General features: G+C 40.5%; 1 protein-coding gene across 1 annotated transcript in view; it reads left to right on the plus strand.

The window, feature by feature from the left end:
* Positions 1-15,577, plus strand: part of AIG1 (androgen induced 1) — a 281,622-nt gene extending 266,045 nt beyond the window's left edge. Inside the window, exons 5-6 of the mRNA XM_053592198.1 lie at positions 8,818-8,981; positions 14,763-15,577. Coding sequence (XP_053448173.1) covers positions 8,818-8,981; positions 14,763-14,800 — 202 coding nt within the window. The 3' untranslated portion in view covers positions 14,801-15,577. The remainder of the gene's footprint in view (positions 1-8,817; positions 8,982-14,762) is intronic.
* The last annotated feature ends 1,092 nt before the right edge of the window (positions 15,578-16,669 follow it).

The raw sequence follows: 16,669 nt of genomic DNA on the forward strand, positions 1-16,669 counted from the left end.
AATCCTTAACTCATCTCAGTTCCCACACTGCCAAAATCCAATCAATCACCAAGTTCTCTTAATTCTATTTCCTGAATCAGTGCCTGTCAAATTTCTTTTACTGTAAACTAAAGAAACATCTTTTGCATCATGACCCAGCCAGCATGCATGTGCATGTGTGCACTCACAAACACACTTACACATAACTGCAACACAAGTTTTGCCAACAGTTCTTATCATCATTATATGCAAGGCCCTCTGGTATTTTTTCTTCTGTTCTCTTCTGTTGGTGTTTTGTTTTAAATGCTAGTAACCAATGGATAACTGGCAAAGGATTAACTACTAACTCTTTTAGAGGCATGGGTTGAGGAACCTAATGTTGAACATTTGCCCATATCTTTGGTATAAATACCCTCACCATGGTTGAATTCAAACTTCCAACCAACTAGCTTGCCAATGTCCTAAAATTTACCAAACGTCTCTCATGACCCTATTCAGCATGTCACTGCTTATGACCTACAGTTTGATCGTCACTGGTCCAAATATCTCTTAAATCTGTGCACTGATCTTCATCCCCAATGCTGCTGTTCCTGTCCTGACCACCACTGTTTCTGATACCATTGGTTTTCAGGTCAGTCTGAGCTATTTCAAAGTTATTTCATATTTTCAAAGCCTTTCTATTGTCCACACTAGGATAGATCCTACAATTCTTACCATGGCTTAAAAAGCCCTGGTTTAACTGTCTGCTCCTCCTATGCTCTCTCTCTGTTTTTAAATCTCAACAAAAACATGTTCTTCTTAAACATCTGTGAGCTTCCCTTGTTCTCAGGTCTTTGGACGTGCTCTTCGTTTTGGCCAGAAAGTTCTTTCCTCCCATCTTTACTCAACTAATAGTCACTTTCCTTGCTGTCACAGCTTAAATGCTACTTTATTCACTTACTTATTCTTCTAGCATGTGACAGACATTGTGATAGGTTCTGAGAATACAAGGAGCAGTAAAAATAGGCAATTCTTCATCTCACAGAACTTACATTCTAGAAGGGGGAGAAACATTATTCAAATAAGGGTATTCAAATGTAAGCACTAATAAAAGAGCTTTAAAAACAAAGGCAATTCATGCTTGTAAAATCTGATGTAATCTGGCAGATCAAGGGAAACTTTTCTGAGTAAGTGATGACTGGTCAGTTATAACAGTTGAGCTAATATATAATGAATAGATATAGTCAGACATGGTGGCTCGTGCCTGCAATCCTAGCACTTTGGGAGGAACAACATGGGAGGATCACTTGAAGCCAGGAGTTCAAGAATAGCCCAAGCAACAAAGAGAGTCTTGTCTCTACAAAACATAAAACAATTAGCCAGTCATGATGGCACACACTTGTAGTCTCAGCTACTTGGGAGGCTGAGGCAGGAGGATCACTTGAGCCCAGGTGTTCAAGGTCACAGCAAGCAATGCTTACACCACCACACTCCACTGAGTGACAGAGCAAGACTGTGTCTCCTAAATAAATAAATAAATCTTAATTAGTTTTAACAGGTGAGTAACTAACAGCATCAGCAAAAAGTTCTCATGGCAGGAAGGGACCTGAAAAAAATCAAGGAACCAAATGAAAGTGACAGGAATGCAAAGAGCAGCAGGAGGAGAGGATGAGATGGGGCCAGGGACAGGGAGAACCACTCTGTTAGGATCTCTCCAAACTTTATTGAAAATGTGGGTCTTTTACCAAAAAAAGCAATGGTAGGCAATTAACATATCGAAAGCAGGTATATACTGTTCAAATTTCTGGTCTAGAAAAATCATTACAGCAGCAGTGAGGATGAATTGGAGCGGGGCAAAAATAGGTGTGGAGACAAATTGGAAACTATCACAGTTCTCCAGGCAGAAATGTTTTTAACACGAATTAAGAGGCTGATGACAGAGAAGGGAAAAGTCTACATGCCAGAGAGATATGTGGTAAGACAGGGTGACGGATTGACTGTAGGTGAAGAAAGAGAGGGAGGTATAGAAGATGACTCCCAGGGGGTTAAACTAGAAACATGAATGAAAGGTAGTTCTGTTCACAGAGATGAGGAACCCTGGAAGTTTCTGGAGCAAGAGCATGACTCTGGTTCTAGATACATTGAGTTTGAGGTATCTTCAAAATGTACAAAATGGGATCTTTTGATAACTGTTCAATGAACTATTTTGGAATAAAGGAGCGAGCTGTGTTAGGCTATCAGCACGAACTATCTGCCTATGTAGAGGACGTGACGTGGTGGCCATCAGGGAACTCGTTTAGAGACGATATAATGTAAGAAGATGGTGTCGAAGCCAAGCCTTGAGGAAATTCAGCATTTCGTGGTAGGGTAGATAAGCCTGAACCTACAGAGGGAACAAAGAGGAGGAGGCAAAATGGTAGGAAGAAAACCAGGAGAAATTAGTGTCAAAGAAGCCAGTGTGTCTTGGGAGACTATCAAGAAAAAAGCCAGACGGTAGTGTATAGAAGAGTGAGCACGGAGTACAGATAGGGAGTCAGCAAGTGCGGCCTCTTCTCGGGGAAGGTCGCCTTTGACGGGAAGGAGGAGTACAGAGTTGTGTTTGTGACGTGGATGGAAACTTCTCATTTGTGCTTTAATGAAAGACATTCGAACATCCTTACCAGCTATGAAAACACAGGTTAGAAAGAAAGAGTAATGCTAAGCAGAGGGTGCAAAGCAGGGAATCATCTCTGAGAACTTGTGGTGCCCCCACACTTCCTTTCTTAATTCTGACCACACTCGTAAGAACGCCTTTAATATCTGTATTGCTCATTGCATGCGGGTACGAATTACCTCTGCCTCATTTATTTTCGCATTCCTAGCGTGCAGCAGAGTGCTCAGATAGGAGGCATGAATAAATGTTATGTTTAAATTTCACACTAAAGTGAATGAAATCGGAGGCACATTTAACCAAAGAAGCGATCCAGAAATCTGATGCCCCTAATATATGTATATATGTGTGTGCACCCCCATCAGAGTTATTGATTTCTTAGACTAAAATTAAAAATTGGTGCCTTTACTTTACACAGAAGCTATTTGGGCACCAAGACAAGAAGGCTTTAGAATGAGAAAAATTGAAAGTCAACCAAGAACTAAGAATTCTCCACAAGTAGATGAGCGAGGCCATGAGTCATCTTTGTGCAGAGAATTGAGTCCTGATAATATCAAGGAAACAGTGACAGCACCTGTTAGGACAAGTGTGCGCATCATTCACCCTGATCCAGGTGAAACCCCAAGTGACAGGACTCCTGTCTCTGAGATGTTCGCTGACCTACCACACCAAGAAAACCGAAAAGTCCAAACACTCACAACATCAGCAAAAACCAGGAAACCCTCACTTCTATTTTGGGCACAAAATTCAATGCTTCATTTAGAGGAACAAGTCAATGAACAAAAAGGAAATCAGATGCACATTTCTTTCTTTCCCAGCTTTGCTAGTTTTTAAAGTAAATTCTTTAGTCTCAGTTTCTTTTTTTGGTGGGGGCGGGCAGGGAGCGTGGTCTCAGCCTAGCTCACAGCCACCTCAAACTGGGTTCAAGGGACCCGTCTGCCTCAGCCTCCCTAGTAGCTGGGACTACAGGTGCCTGCTACAACACCTAGCTAATTTTTCTTTCTTTCTTTTTTTTTTTTTTGTTTGTTTGTTTGGTTTGGTTTGGTTTGTTTGAGACAGAGTGACCTTTAGTAGAGTGCTGTGGCGTCACAGTTCACAGCAACCTCAAACTCTTGGGCTTAGGTGATTCTCTTGCCTCAGCCTCCCAAGTAGCTGGGACTACAGTCACCTAACACAACACCTGGTTAATTTTTCTTTCTTTCTTTTTTTTTTTTTTTTTGTAGAGGTGGAGTCTCACTTTGCTCAGGCTGGTCTTGAGCTCCTGAGCTCATGGGATCCTTCTGCCTCAGCCTCCCAGAGTGCTAGGATTATACATTTGAGCCACCCCACTTGGCACTTGGTCTCAGTTTTCTTATCTGTGAAAAGGGACTAATTGTACCTGATAGGGTGATCATATAAAGGAGATGACATGGCATGTTTATAAGCACCATGCTCCGGGGGACATGCCACTTCCCTGTCCTTCGAGTCGCAGACCTGAGAGTCTGCATCAGCAGCTCCAATGTATTCTTTTATACTCTATAAATTCTGATATTTACATCAGTAAAGTGAAAATGTCATGCTACATCCAGGATTGCTGAGAAAATGAGGTGGCATAACATGCCCGAAGGAGCTTTGTGAACTGCAAAGAATTACTTAAAGTAGGAATCAGCCCATCGGCCACATCCAACCCACAACCCATTTTGTGTGTTTTAGGATTTGCAAGCTAAGGATGGGTTTTATATACTTTTTTTTTTTAATTTTTGTAATACACCTACAGATTTATTTGAATTTTACCAACTTTGGCACTAAAATCGTTCTCCTGTTCCAGGATCCAATCCAGAATCCCATATTGGATTTGGTTTTCATGATTCTTTCATTTCCTCCAATCTGGGAGAGTCCCTCAGTCTTTCCTTATCATTGACGACCTTGATACTTTTGGGTGTGTGTGCGTGATTCTTGTTTTTTTTTTTTTTTTTATTATTGTTTTGGATTCATTGAGGGTACAAAGAATTAGGTTACACTGATTGCATTTGTTTAATAAAGTCCCTCTTATAATTGTGTCCCTCCCCCAAGAGGTGAGCTATACACTGTCACCCCGAACCCCTCTACCCCTTCCCCTCTCCTCACTTGCTCATTCCCCTACCACACCCCTCTTTGTATTAGCTCATCTGCTGCCTTCATATTATAATAGAGTACATTGGATTCTTGTGACGCTTTACTAAGAAGAATGTGCTCCACCTCCATCCAGGTTAATACAAAAGATGTAGTCTCCGTCTTTTTATGGCTGAGTAGTATTCCATGGTGTACATATACCACAGCTTGTTAATCCATTCCTGGGTTAGTGGGCATTTAGGCTGTTTCCACATTTTGTCAATTGTAAATTGAGCTGCAATAAACAGTCTAGTGTACATGTCCTTATGATAAAAGGAACCTTTATCTTCTGCGTAGATGATTAGTAATGGGATTGCAGGATCAAATGGGAGGTCTAATTTGAGTGCTTTGAGGATTCTCCATACTTCCTTCCAAAAAGGTATTTAGGACTCGCAAGCTAAGAATGAGTTTTATATTTTTTCCTCTTCTTTTTTTTTTTTTTGTATTAAATCATAGCTGTGTACATTAATGCTATCATAGGGTACAATGTGCTGGTTTTATATACAATTTGAAATATTTTCATCAAACAGGTTAACGTAGCCTTCCTGGCATTTTCTTAGTTATTGTGTTAAGACATTTATATGCTACATTTAGTAAATTTCACATATACCCTTGTAAGATGCACCGTAGGTGTGGTCCCACCAATCACCCTCCCTCCACCCATCTTCCCCCCTCCCCTTCCCTCCCTATCCCCTTTCCCCATATTCTTGGGCTATAATTGGGTTATAGCTTTCAAATGGAAGCTGTAACTTGGTTTCACAGTAGGGCTGAGTACATTGGATACTTTTTCTTCCATTCTTGAGATACTTTGCTAAGAAGAATATAGTCCAGCTCCATCCATATAAACATGAAAGAGGTAAAGTCTCTATATTTTTTAATAATTGAAAAATAAAAGCATGTATATTTTATGACACGAAAATGATGTGACATTCATGTTGCAGTGTCCGTAGATAAAGTTTTAGTGGAACACATTCACACGCATTGTTTACATACTGTCTGTGGCTGTTCCGCTCTCCGGTGGCAGAGCTGAGTAGGTATAACCAAGGCCGTATGGGCTGCAATGCTGAGAACACTTACTACTTAGCTCTTCACAGAGAGGGTACTTTAAGTCAAGGACCTTTATGGGGGGTTGAGATTTTTGAAACTATGTGTAAGTTATTGGCAAAACGCCATATAATAAGGGCTCAGTAAATAGAGGTTATTGTTAATATTCCTGAAATAAAAGAATGTGTTATCAATTCAACACACAATTATTGAGTACATACTATGTGCCAGACTCTGCTGCAAGGGCCACAGAATACAGCAGTGAACATAACAGACAAAATGCTTATGCTCCTTGGACAGACAATAAACAGATACATAAGTATAAATACAGAATATTAAATAGCTGAGGAGAAAAATAAAGGGAGGGAGACTAGGGAGTTTCAGAATAGGGTTGCAATTTTTAGATACGAGAGAAAGGGAGATGTCATTTTAAAAATGACATTTGAGTGAAATCCTGAAGGAATAGAGGGCTCAGGGAGTGTTAGGGTGGGGGTATGAGGAGTAATGTTCCAGGCAGGGGAACAAGTTCAAAGACCCTGAGACAAAGTGTGCTTGGTGTGTCCCGGAGTACCACAGAGTCACTGTGGCTGGAGTAGAGGGACAGAGCGGGAGATGGCATCAGAAAAGTGCCACGCCAGCTGTGGAAGTGACTTGAAGAAGCATCTTGGTTCAATATCAATTACAGATTAATGACATTAAACTTGGGGAAATATTGCATATGATCTCCATAGAAATTAATAAACCGCTTGATAGGTGCACAAAACTGCCTCACATTAGTTAAGAGAGTACATGGGTATTAGAAAGAGAATTGCCTCTAATTTATGGACAAGCCAATTATGAGGTATCAGAATCCCATAGGGTAGTTCAAACAATTTAATTGTTGCTGTTTCTCAAAAATGTCTCAGCCTTTTTTGAAAAAAAATTTAAAACAAAAAGTTTTTGACTAGCATTACTAGCATTACTTACTTTTTTCATAAAAGTCTATTAGTCTGGACAGTTACTCAGACTGATCTGTTTAAACCTAATGAATGCTCTTAACACTGTTCCTCAACCCAGCAAGGAGCATTTTTAGATAATTTTTCCTAATCTCTACCGGATGGAAAACTTTTATTGTGGTAAAATATACATAACGCAATGCTTACTTTAAATGTTTGTAAACGGACAATTTAGTGCCATGAAACATACTTACAATATTGTGTAACCATCACTGCTATCCATAGCCCAAACTTTTTCATCATCCCCAAGATAAACTCTGTACCAAACACACAATATCACCCTGTCCCCTGCTCCTCCCAGCCCCTAGTAACCTCTGTTTTCTGTCTCTAGGACTTTGCCCAAATAGCTCTGAATATAGTCCTTCGGCTAAGTGAAATCATCCAATATCTGTCCTTTGTCTGTCTGATCTCACTTAACATAATGTTTTCAAGGTTTATTCATGTTGTAGCACATATCAAAATTTTATTCATTTTGATTGCTGAATAATAGTCCACTGTTACTCCTTTATCTATTGATAGACAGTGGGTTGGTTCAACCTTTTGATACCTATGAACTTTGGTGTACAGATACCTGTAATGCTACAGATATGTTTATTTTGTCTGTGTGTGTATAAATCTGTGCTTTCTACACAAAAAGAGTAAAATTATTTCACCACCCCTGGAATGAATTTTTACCTCCTTTTGTTGGGGGGGGGCGATATTACCCTCACTGATAATGCAACCTCTAAGGCGCAAATGCTCAGATTCCCTGCCTCACATACGGTGCATGGATAGATAGGCGACATGTAGGTCAACTGCTTAATGGATAAATCCATGGATAAGGAAAATGACCCCAAAGCACAGACATCTAAAAAGTAATCCTCATTCCCAATGGAGCAAAGTTCTTTCTGTATTGTTCAGTCTTCAAAATTGCCAACATTTGATAAAGTATTGAACCTAAAAGTATTTGTACAACAGCTGCAAAACAGTCATATCCACACCAAGCCAATGGAGCAAACATTCCAACTAAACTTTTGAAAGTAGTGGTGATGGATATTGTTGCTCTGTGAGCCAAAAATACCTCCAGAACACAAATAGAATTATTACAAGTATTTAAAATGGGGGGGGGGGGAATGAAATGAAGGTGATATACAAAGATGAGAGGCGAGAGAAGCCTGGTGCCCTCTGGGTGGTGGATGGTCCTGGCAGGTGTGGAAAGGATCTGGGCGTTACCAGGAAGGCAGCACAGCAGGACACCTGCCACATGATCACCCTGGTCTCAGAGTGTGGCTTCCTAATGCCATGTTGTTTCATTATGTAAGAAGAGATTTAAAAGATTGTTTAGCGGAATTAAGAAAGCCAACAATTTGAAACACATGACCAGAACTCTTCAAATGTCACCAAAGGCGAGGAGACACTGAGGATGTGCCAGACCAGAAGAGGCTGGGGAGATGCAATACTAGACACCACGTGGAGTCCCAGATTAGATCCTGTGGTGACCTTAGCAAATGCTGTGTAAAGTTCATACTTAGTACTATTGTGTTCATTTTAATTTTTTTTCTTTTCTTTTTGAGTAGCTGGATTGGGATTACAGGCATGCACCACCATACCTAGCTAACTTTTTTGTAGAAATGAGACCTCACTTTGTTGCCCAGGCTGGTCTTGAACTTTTGGCCTCAAGCGATCCTCCCACCTCAGCCTCCCACAGTGCTGGGATTACAGATGTGAGCCAGCACACCCAGCCAATTTCTTCATTTTAGTGATTGTCCCAGGATTATTTATACAATATGTTAGCACAGGGGAAGGTGAGTGTGGGATGCAGGGGAACTCTCTGTACTCTAGGCACAACTTCTCTGAGTCTAAAACTATTTGGGGCTAAAAAGTAAGAGAAAACAAAGAACAACCAAGTTTCTGGTAGCTCCTGAGTACAGGAAGCAAATTTGAGGCTGGCAACTGCTGGAGAACAGTACAAGCGGGGGTGTGGATGGTAGCAGCATAGCAGCTGGGTCATCTGCTGTGAGGGTGACTCCTGTCTTTGTCTCCTTTCCAATTTCATTGCAGGGTGTGCTGGGTGCATCACGTAACAGGCATGTGGGTGTACCCTTTCCTGGAACACATTGGCCCTGGAGCCAGAATCATCTTCTTTGGGTCTACAACCATCTTAATGAACTTTATGTACCTGCTGGGAGAAGTTATGAACAACTATATCTGGGATACACAGAAAAGTAAGTATTGTTTAGGGTTGCATACAATTAGAGAATTGCTACTGACAGGAGCATGTGCGGAGACTGATGGAAAATCCCAGGGTGCCCTCTTCTTTTAACCCTTTAACCACACAAGGTCTGTTACGAAGAGTTTTGTTTTAATAACTGCAATATTAATTTAAGAGCTGCTGGCAGTTACCTGAAAGGTTTACTGGTCCCTTAGTCTTATTAGCTAGTAAGACATCCAAATCTAAAGAGGACAGAAGGATGTCTATGAAATTTACAGGGAAAAATGTCATGTTCATAGAAAAAAAACTAGAGAAGTTCACTCTGTTTGACAAAATGCTGCCTTAGCTAAAGGGACCCCAAATTAAATAGATACGTTATTAAATGTAACCAAATTCTCATTGACAGCCCCTCTGATCACTGCTTCACTTTCTATGCCATCATTTGCATGGGTTCAGTCCCCTCAGAGAGGTCTCACTGCCACTCTGCGCACATTCTAAGCAACATAGAATGACCACTTTCTCACGTTGACTGTCATATTGATGGGTTGAAGGTGGCAAAGATGTACATGCAGTAAAGGTGAATACTTCAGTGCTGCAGAAATTCTCTTAACCTATGATTTGTTTTCTCCTTTGTTTCCATTTATGGCAGAGCCTCCATCTTGGCAAGGCATGTAGTCTTATTCAAGCTGTGTAAATCCTGTCCAAAGTGTAGCTAAGATAACGTAAAAATTGGATGTTGGAAAAAGCAACAGCACAGCCATGTAGTGATTTAAGACCTGCATGAAAATACAGCAAAAGGCAAGATGGTTTGGGGATGTAGAGAACCCTGGACATCTCCTCCGACACAGTTCCAGCACCCTAGACATCACCAGAGAATGGATTTGGGGTCACAGACACTGAGCACCCGGCTTTGCGCCAGACACTTGGCCAGGGGTTCAGTCTAATCAGACAAATAAAGCACAGTCATTTCATGGCGATGGAATCAGACTTTTTTGTGTATGGATCTTCTAAAATTGTCTGTGTCGAGGTACTAGCCAGTGTTACATGGTCCAGAGGAATTTGAGCACTTCTTTTCTCAGCAGCTTTTGATGTTAATAAGGGGTCTATTAAAAAAAGGATCCATTTTTTTTATCCAGTTCAAGACCATAAATTAATGTTTTAACAATGTTCCCACCTGTTCAATGGGGAATAGTAATCTTTCTCTATTTGTTATTTAATGGAAGTATTTAGTTAACTTATAAAAATATTTTGAGAACAGTATGTAAGCTTTGCTCAGTTTCTTGGGGGAAAGGCTGTATCTAAATTTGAACTAATATGTCCAATATATGTTATTCAGGAAGTACTTCTGACTCCCTGCTTCCTCCTGATTTATTTGATTTGACAGTCATTTGGCCATAGTTCTACTACTTTTGTAGTAGAGATAAATGTCCAGCAGAGATAAATGTCCAATCTAGATTAATAGAATACTGCTTCTTAGCAGCCTTGAATGAGGCGGTACAACGGTACACATGAATAATGAAACTAAGGTTTCGTGAATAATCTGTCCCGATTTAATTTATCGGTGCCACCCTCTTAAGTAAAATGAGTAAGAGTTAACTAACCTTTTGTAACTCATTTCAGATAGAGAGATTAGTTTTATCTACGAAGGATCATCTAGTCCCTTCCACAGAGACAGATGTTTTGTGTTAAGCAGGCATCTTACTCTTTTTACAAGAGGGCTCACAAACTGATGGCCTCCCCCAAATTTTACTTACCAAGAAGTTTTACTAGGCCCACACAGTGGGATTTTTTGGTTTTGAGCCAACATTTAAAAACTGGGAGATTTCACATAAAGGCCAGATTTTCAGCTTCTACACAAACCTTTGAAGCTTTGGAAACCCTGAGCCCTCTATTCACTTCTGGCAACAATAGGTCAGGATTGAGTATCAGTTGCCCACTTTCGATGGCTCTATAATTATCCCCAGATCTCGCCTGGCCATTTCAAAGTCCCATTAGCTGCCTGGTTCTGCTAGAGGGTGAGCTGGAAACTGCTGGTTAAAAGCAGTGTGTGCTGTGTACACGTGTGTGCACATGTATTAGAATGAACCAAGAACAAGGGAATACAGCATCACACAACCTGTTTGTCACACACCAACTACAAAGTCCCCCATGAGGAAGGATGCCATGTGTAAGCCACCATCTTTTTTTTTTCCATAATGGTTTCTAATGACTCGACTTGCTTCCTTATGTAATGTTAGCTTACAGTTTCAAGATAAAATGCCCTTACTACAGAGTCATCATCCAAACTGACCCTTACCTTATTCTTGAAGCAACTGCATACTAAAAATCTTGAGTGACCCATCGGAATGGGTGGCAGCAGAGCCAATGTCTTCTAACTGATGTTCGATCCAGCATTATCTCCCGTGAACTATCAAAATGTCACCACATTTTAGAAACCTAGACATTTGAGAGCTCAGAAACTTCCCTCACAACTACACACCTAGCTCATAAAACAGCAAAACAGGCCAAACTGATGTGAAATATAAACTTTTTAAAGCCCTTAAAATAAACTGAACTCATAGTCAAGCATTTACTCTTTTTAGAAACAAGTCACTCAAGATGGCTTTATGGAATTTGCTCTAGTTTGCAAAGATTCTTATAACAAAGAAATTTATTGACTCATATTTCTGAAAGCTGGAAGTCCAAAATCAAGGGATGGGCAGAATTGGCTCCCGCTGAGAAGTGTGAAGGAAGGAGCTGTTCCAGGCCTTCTCCTGGGGTTCTCTCTGTATGTGACACTGTCACCAAATTTTCTCCTTTTTACAAGGACACCAGTCACATTTGATTAGGGCCAACCCTGATGACCTCATGTTAATTTTATGAAGATCCTGTCTCCAAGTAAGGTCACATTCTGAGGCACTGGGGGTCATTAATTCAACATTTGAATTCTAAGGGGACACATTCAGCTTATAACAGCACATTCTCTCCCCCCAAAATTTATGTTCTTCATGCACTAAAAACACCCCTCTCCCAATAGCTCCAAAATTCTTTCCACCATCAACTCATAGTTAAGTCCAAAATCTCATCTTAAATATAAACATTAGGTATGCATGAAACTTAGGGTATGATTCATCCTGAAGCAAAGTTATTCTCCAGCTATAGGTGAGACTGGGAAACCAGATAAAAAGTTATCTCCTTCCAGAGCACAGTAGTGGGGCAGGCATGGAATATATTACACATTCCCATTCTAAACAGGAGAAACTGCAGGTGAAAGAAATGGGTCACAATGCCCAAGCAAGTCTGAAAGCTAGCCGAGAAATTTCCATTTGATGGTGAGGCTTGAGAATAACCTTTTTTGGCTGGGTGGTCTGTCCTCAGGGCTCACCTTCTAGACACTGATAATAGCTCCCTGCCTCCTCAGCTTGGGGTCGCAGCCCCACTCTCTGTAACCAAGGGGGAATCAGCCCCTGAACTAATGATTATGAGGAAGACCCACCCTCCACTTCCGGCTCCTAGTATATGTCTTGTGAGGTCAGAGTGGTGGCAGTCAGACAAGAGGGTACCCCACAGACCCATCCTGGGTGCCCACCTCTCTATTTCTAGCTTCTGCTGAGAGGGTTGATTGGGTCCCTGAGTCACAGACCTAGTTTCTTTAGGAGATACTTGTACAGACACACCCTTGGCATTATCCCCCTTCTGAGGTACTGTGGGTTAAATTCAATATATGAATTTGAGGGAGGGGGACACAATTCAGTCCATAACACCTGAAGTATTTGTGTACTTAACCTAAGTCTCTATCCCCATTCCAGTGTATCTGACTGAGGTGTCCCGTCTTGTCAGTGTCGAATTTTATAAGACTAGAAATGAGAGTTCTCAAAACCAAATGGTTGGGGTGAGGGTGAAGTACATGAGTTCTCAGTGAGCAGAAACCTTCACCCTCCTTCTCCTCCAGCTCCCCTGGGATCACTCCTACTGGGCCTGTCCCTGGATGTCAGCCCTCGGGAAGGCCATGTGACTGGTTCCCTCGGGGCCCATCTGTCTTTTCCCCTGGCTTCCCCTAAGTGCATCTTGCCTCAGCTTTGTAACAGGTTTCTTTCTGCTTTTTGTGTAGAAATTATACCCCTGGTTCTTCTAAACATTATTTAGAGCTATCTAATTTTTTCCCTCTCCCTCATAACTGCCAAACCAAAGTAGTGGGAAGCCATTTTCCTTCTCTAGGCCAATGAACACCCCTTATTCTCCAGCGCCTCCTTTTGAAGATTCCACATCTACTGCCAAGCCAGCCCATCTACAGGAGAATGCTTTGGAGGAAACAGACATAACAAAGAAAAGCAAACTGCTATTGGCCCCTGATAGCTTCTCCACAGAACAGGGAACGTGGGAGGGAAATTGGGACTCCAGTCACACATAATGGTTGAATGGAATCTGTGCTGTTTCTGCCTTTGCCTTGGTTGACTAACAATTAAGCCATATTGTACCTTGTCGCCCTCAACCCTATTCTTCCTCCTCTTGGATGTCCTGACTCCTCAATTTAAACTTTTCCTTAGTATGATTTCTGAGGAGGAATTTGGAAGAAGTTTTCTAAATCTCTGCCAGTTCTTAGCCAAGAAAACTAAACATAAAAGATTATGGACACCTGTTTAGAGCATCTTACCCACCAGCCATTGCCACCACTCTGACCTCACAAGACATACACTAGGAGCCAGAAGTGGAGGGTGGGGGTCCTTCCTAATGTAACCCTATCATTATGACCCTCCAGGGTCAGACTTTATAATAGTGTAGAGTCCCATATTTTATTCTACTGCTCTCCACTAGTCCAGCCTTTGGGGGCCTTCTATCTATTCATTGTTTATTAATGTATTCAACAAAGACTAATTGAGCTCTTACTCTGAGGTGGGCACTGTGTTAAGTGCTAGGGATATAGTCAGGAACAAAACAAGGAAGGGCCCTGCCCTCAGAGAGCTTGCAATTTGTGAAAGAATATTAAACGGCTAAGCAGTATTTTGAGTACTTTTGTTCCACTGTTGCTATTGAAACAAAGCAAACAAAAAGTCTCTGAGACTTAGATGTGATTGGAAAAACGTTTAGCAAGAAGCCAAAGAAGAAAGAAATGAGGAGCATTTGCCCAATTTAACAATAATTCGTGAGAATGACTTGAATAATTTCATCTCTGGGAAAACTAAACGTGTCTATTCACCACAAGCAACCAGGAAAGGTCTCACCAAGGCAGCTCATATGGGACCTTCCAGAAGAAAAACAGTTCTGCCAGACGGGGTCAAATAAAGGGATAGCTTGAGTTGAAGATACTTGGGTATCTTTTATAAGTAATTCATGTGGTTAATAAGATTTTTACGAGCTTAAAAAAATGCTTCTTGGCTTTTGAATATTCAGGGTCCTTGCCTTGGGAAAGGACAGGACTAAAGCAAAAATAAATCACGTCTGCTGGCCAGTCATGAGCTGCATAGGTTCTGTTTCTAGAAACTGTTTAGAAAGTATTCTGGCTGGAGTTCCTACACAAATCCAGCAAGTCACACACAAATCCGCTTGCAGCCCTCTCTCCCAGAGGCCAAAGGAGCTGGGTGTATCCCAGAAATGTGTCCTGATTCTCGAGACTGGGTGGGGAGAAAAGTCACTGAAGAAGTTTCTGGAAAAAGTCATAAATGGCTTTCCTTCTTAGCTAGGAGAGAGCAAAGGGAGTGGGTGGTAAGGGTGGATGGGTAAGTGAGGGAACATGAATTCTTGAAAGCAGCCTTTTGGCAAACCTGCTCATGGGTTAATCTGATGATCAAATAAAGCTCTTTGTCTATATTTCTAGGTATGGAAGAAGAGAAAGAGAAGCCTAAATTGGAATGAAATCCAAATCTAAATGGAAGAGCTGGATCGAGAGCTGTTAAAGACTTGTTGCTCCCCACCTCACCCCGCCAGGCATTGGAAGGAATGCCATCACCCACCTCCCCCTGGAAGAGGACACCTTTTATATACAAATATGTACAAAAATAGAACACAGGTGTTTCCAAAATCCTAATTGTATTTTAAAGAATTATTCCCCCCTTTTCTATGTTTTAAAACCAAAATTGGTCATTAGTAATTATTTTGTAATCATTATTCCATCTAATCAAAAAATAATGAAATCCTATTATGCTTCTTGTTAAAAATATGTTAAAGTCAAAGAAGCAGACACAGAGCAGGGATTTGGGGTATTTAGCCCTAAATGTGGCTGGAACCATGAATTTACGCCACCATGTGGGCCCAAGTGGTAGAAGGGTTGATGTTTTCCTATTGCAATAATGTCACAGTTGCCTGAAATAGGCAATGTTAATAATAATGACGTCAATTTTTGTCAAAACTCTAAGTGTATTTGGATGTCCTGATTGAATTGTGTGAAACTTTTCCTATATTCAAACTTTAATAAAGACCAAACAACTCCAAACCTGATGTCTTGCGCAGTGCATTTCAAATTCCTGACAACACTGGCGTCTCCCTTCTAATTTTGTTTCTATTACCTGTTGAAAATGTGTTTTTTGAACCCAGGTTCTTTCCTATAATGTTCTGATTTCTTAAATGTGTATATTTTTGATAATTCCAGAAGAATAATTGTTTTGAATGTTTTGAAAAGCTAATTTACAGAGTCCGTGGCCATGATTATTTTTAAGGTAGAAAATATGTTATAAATTATAAATTATAACTTAACACAAATATAAATATTGATTGTGCTAAGAAAGATAAACAAGTGATATAAAACCATTCACTCCATAAATTATAATTAAATTTTAAAATTAAAAATTCTTTAATTAACGAAATTTAATCTCTTAAAATTTTTCTAATTTTAACTTACATTTAAATGTAAATATATGCAAATCAGATAAAGGGCTAGTGACCGAAATATACAAAGAACTCAAGCAAATCAACAAGAAAAGCGCAAACAACCCCATCAATCAATGGCAAGTGACCTGAACAAAAGAAACTTTTCCCAAGAAGACAGACAACTGGCCAACAAACACAGGAAAAAATGTTCATCATTTGCAAATCAAAGTGCAAATCAAAGTCACCCTGAAATATCATCTAACACCAGTGAGAATAGTCCGCATCACAAGGTCCCAAAACTGAAAATGCTGTTGGGGGTAGAGAAAGGGGGCATACTTAATGCACTGTTGGTGGGACTGCAAACTAGTACAGCATTTTGGGGAAGAAGTATGGAGAATCCTCAAAGAACTAAAAGTAAACCTCCCATTTGATCCCACAGTCCCTACTAGGAATCTACCCAGAAGAAAAAAATCATTTTACCATAAGGACATTTGTATTCAAGTGTTCATCGCAGCTTACTCCACAATTGCAAAGATGTGGAAACAATCCAAGTGCCCATCAACCCATAAAATGGATCAATAAACTGTGGCATGTGTATACCATGGGATACTATTCAGCCGTAGAAAAAATCAAGAAATAATAAAATCCGATTATGCTTGCATCTTTTGTATTTACTTAGATAGTTTTGGATAACATTCTCCTAAGTAAAGTGTTGCAAGAATGGAAAAACAGACATCCTATGTACTAAGTTCTAATCTGAAACTAGTAGATTAACAACTACAGGCCCACATGAGGAAAAAAAAAAAACAAATAAATTCAAGAAGTGGGGAGAGGGAAAGGGGGCTTAGTAAGTTCCCACCTCTTAGGTACAGTGTAGGGGTACATGGCACACTTCTTGGGTGAAGGATACAACTGTAT

The sequence above is a fragment of the Nycticebus coucang genome, chromosome 5 (assembly GCF_027406575.1).
Source record: "Nycticebus coucang isolate mNycCou1 chromosome 5, mNycCou1.pri, whole genome shotgun sequence".
Lineage (NCBI taxonomy): Eukaryota > Metazoa > Chordata > Mammalia > Primates > Lorisidae > Nycticebus > Nycticebus coucang.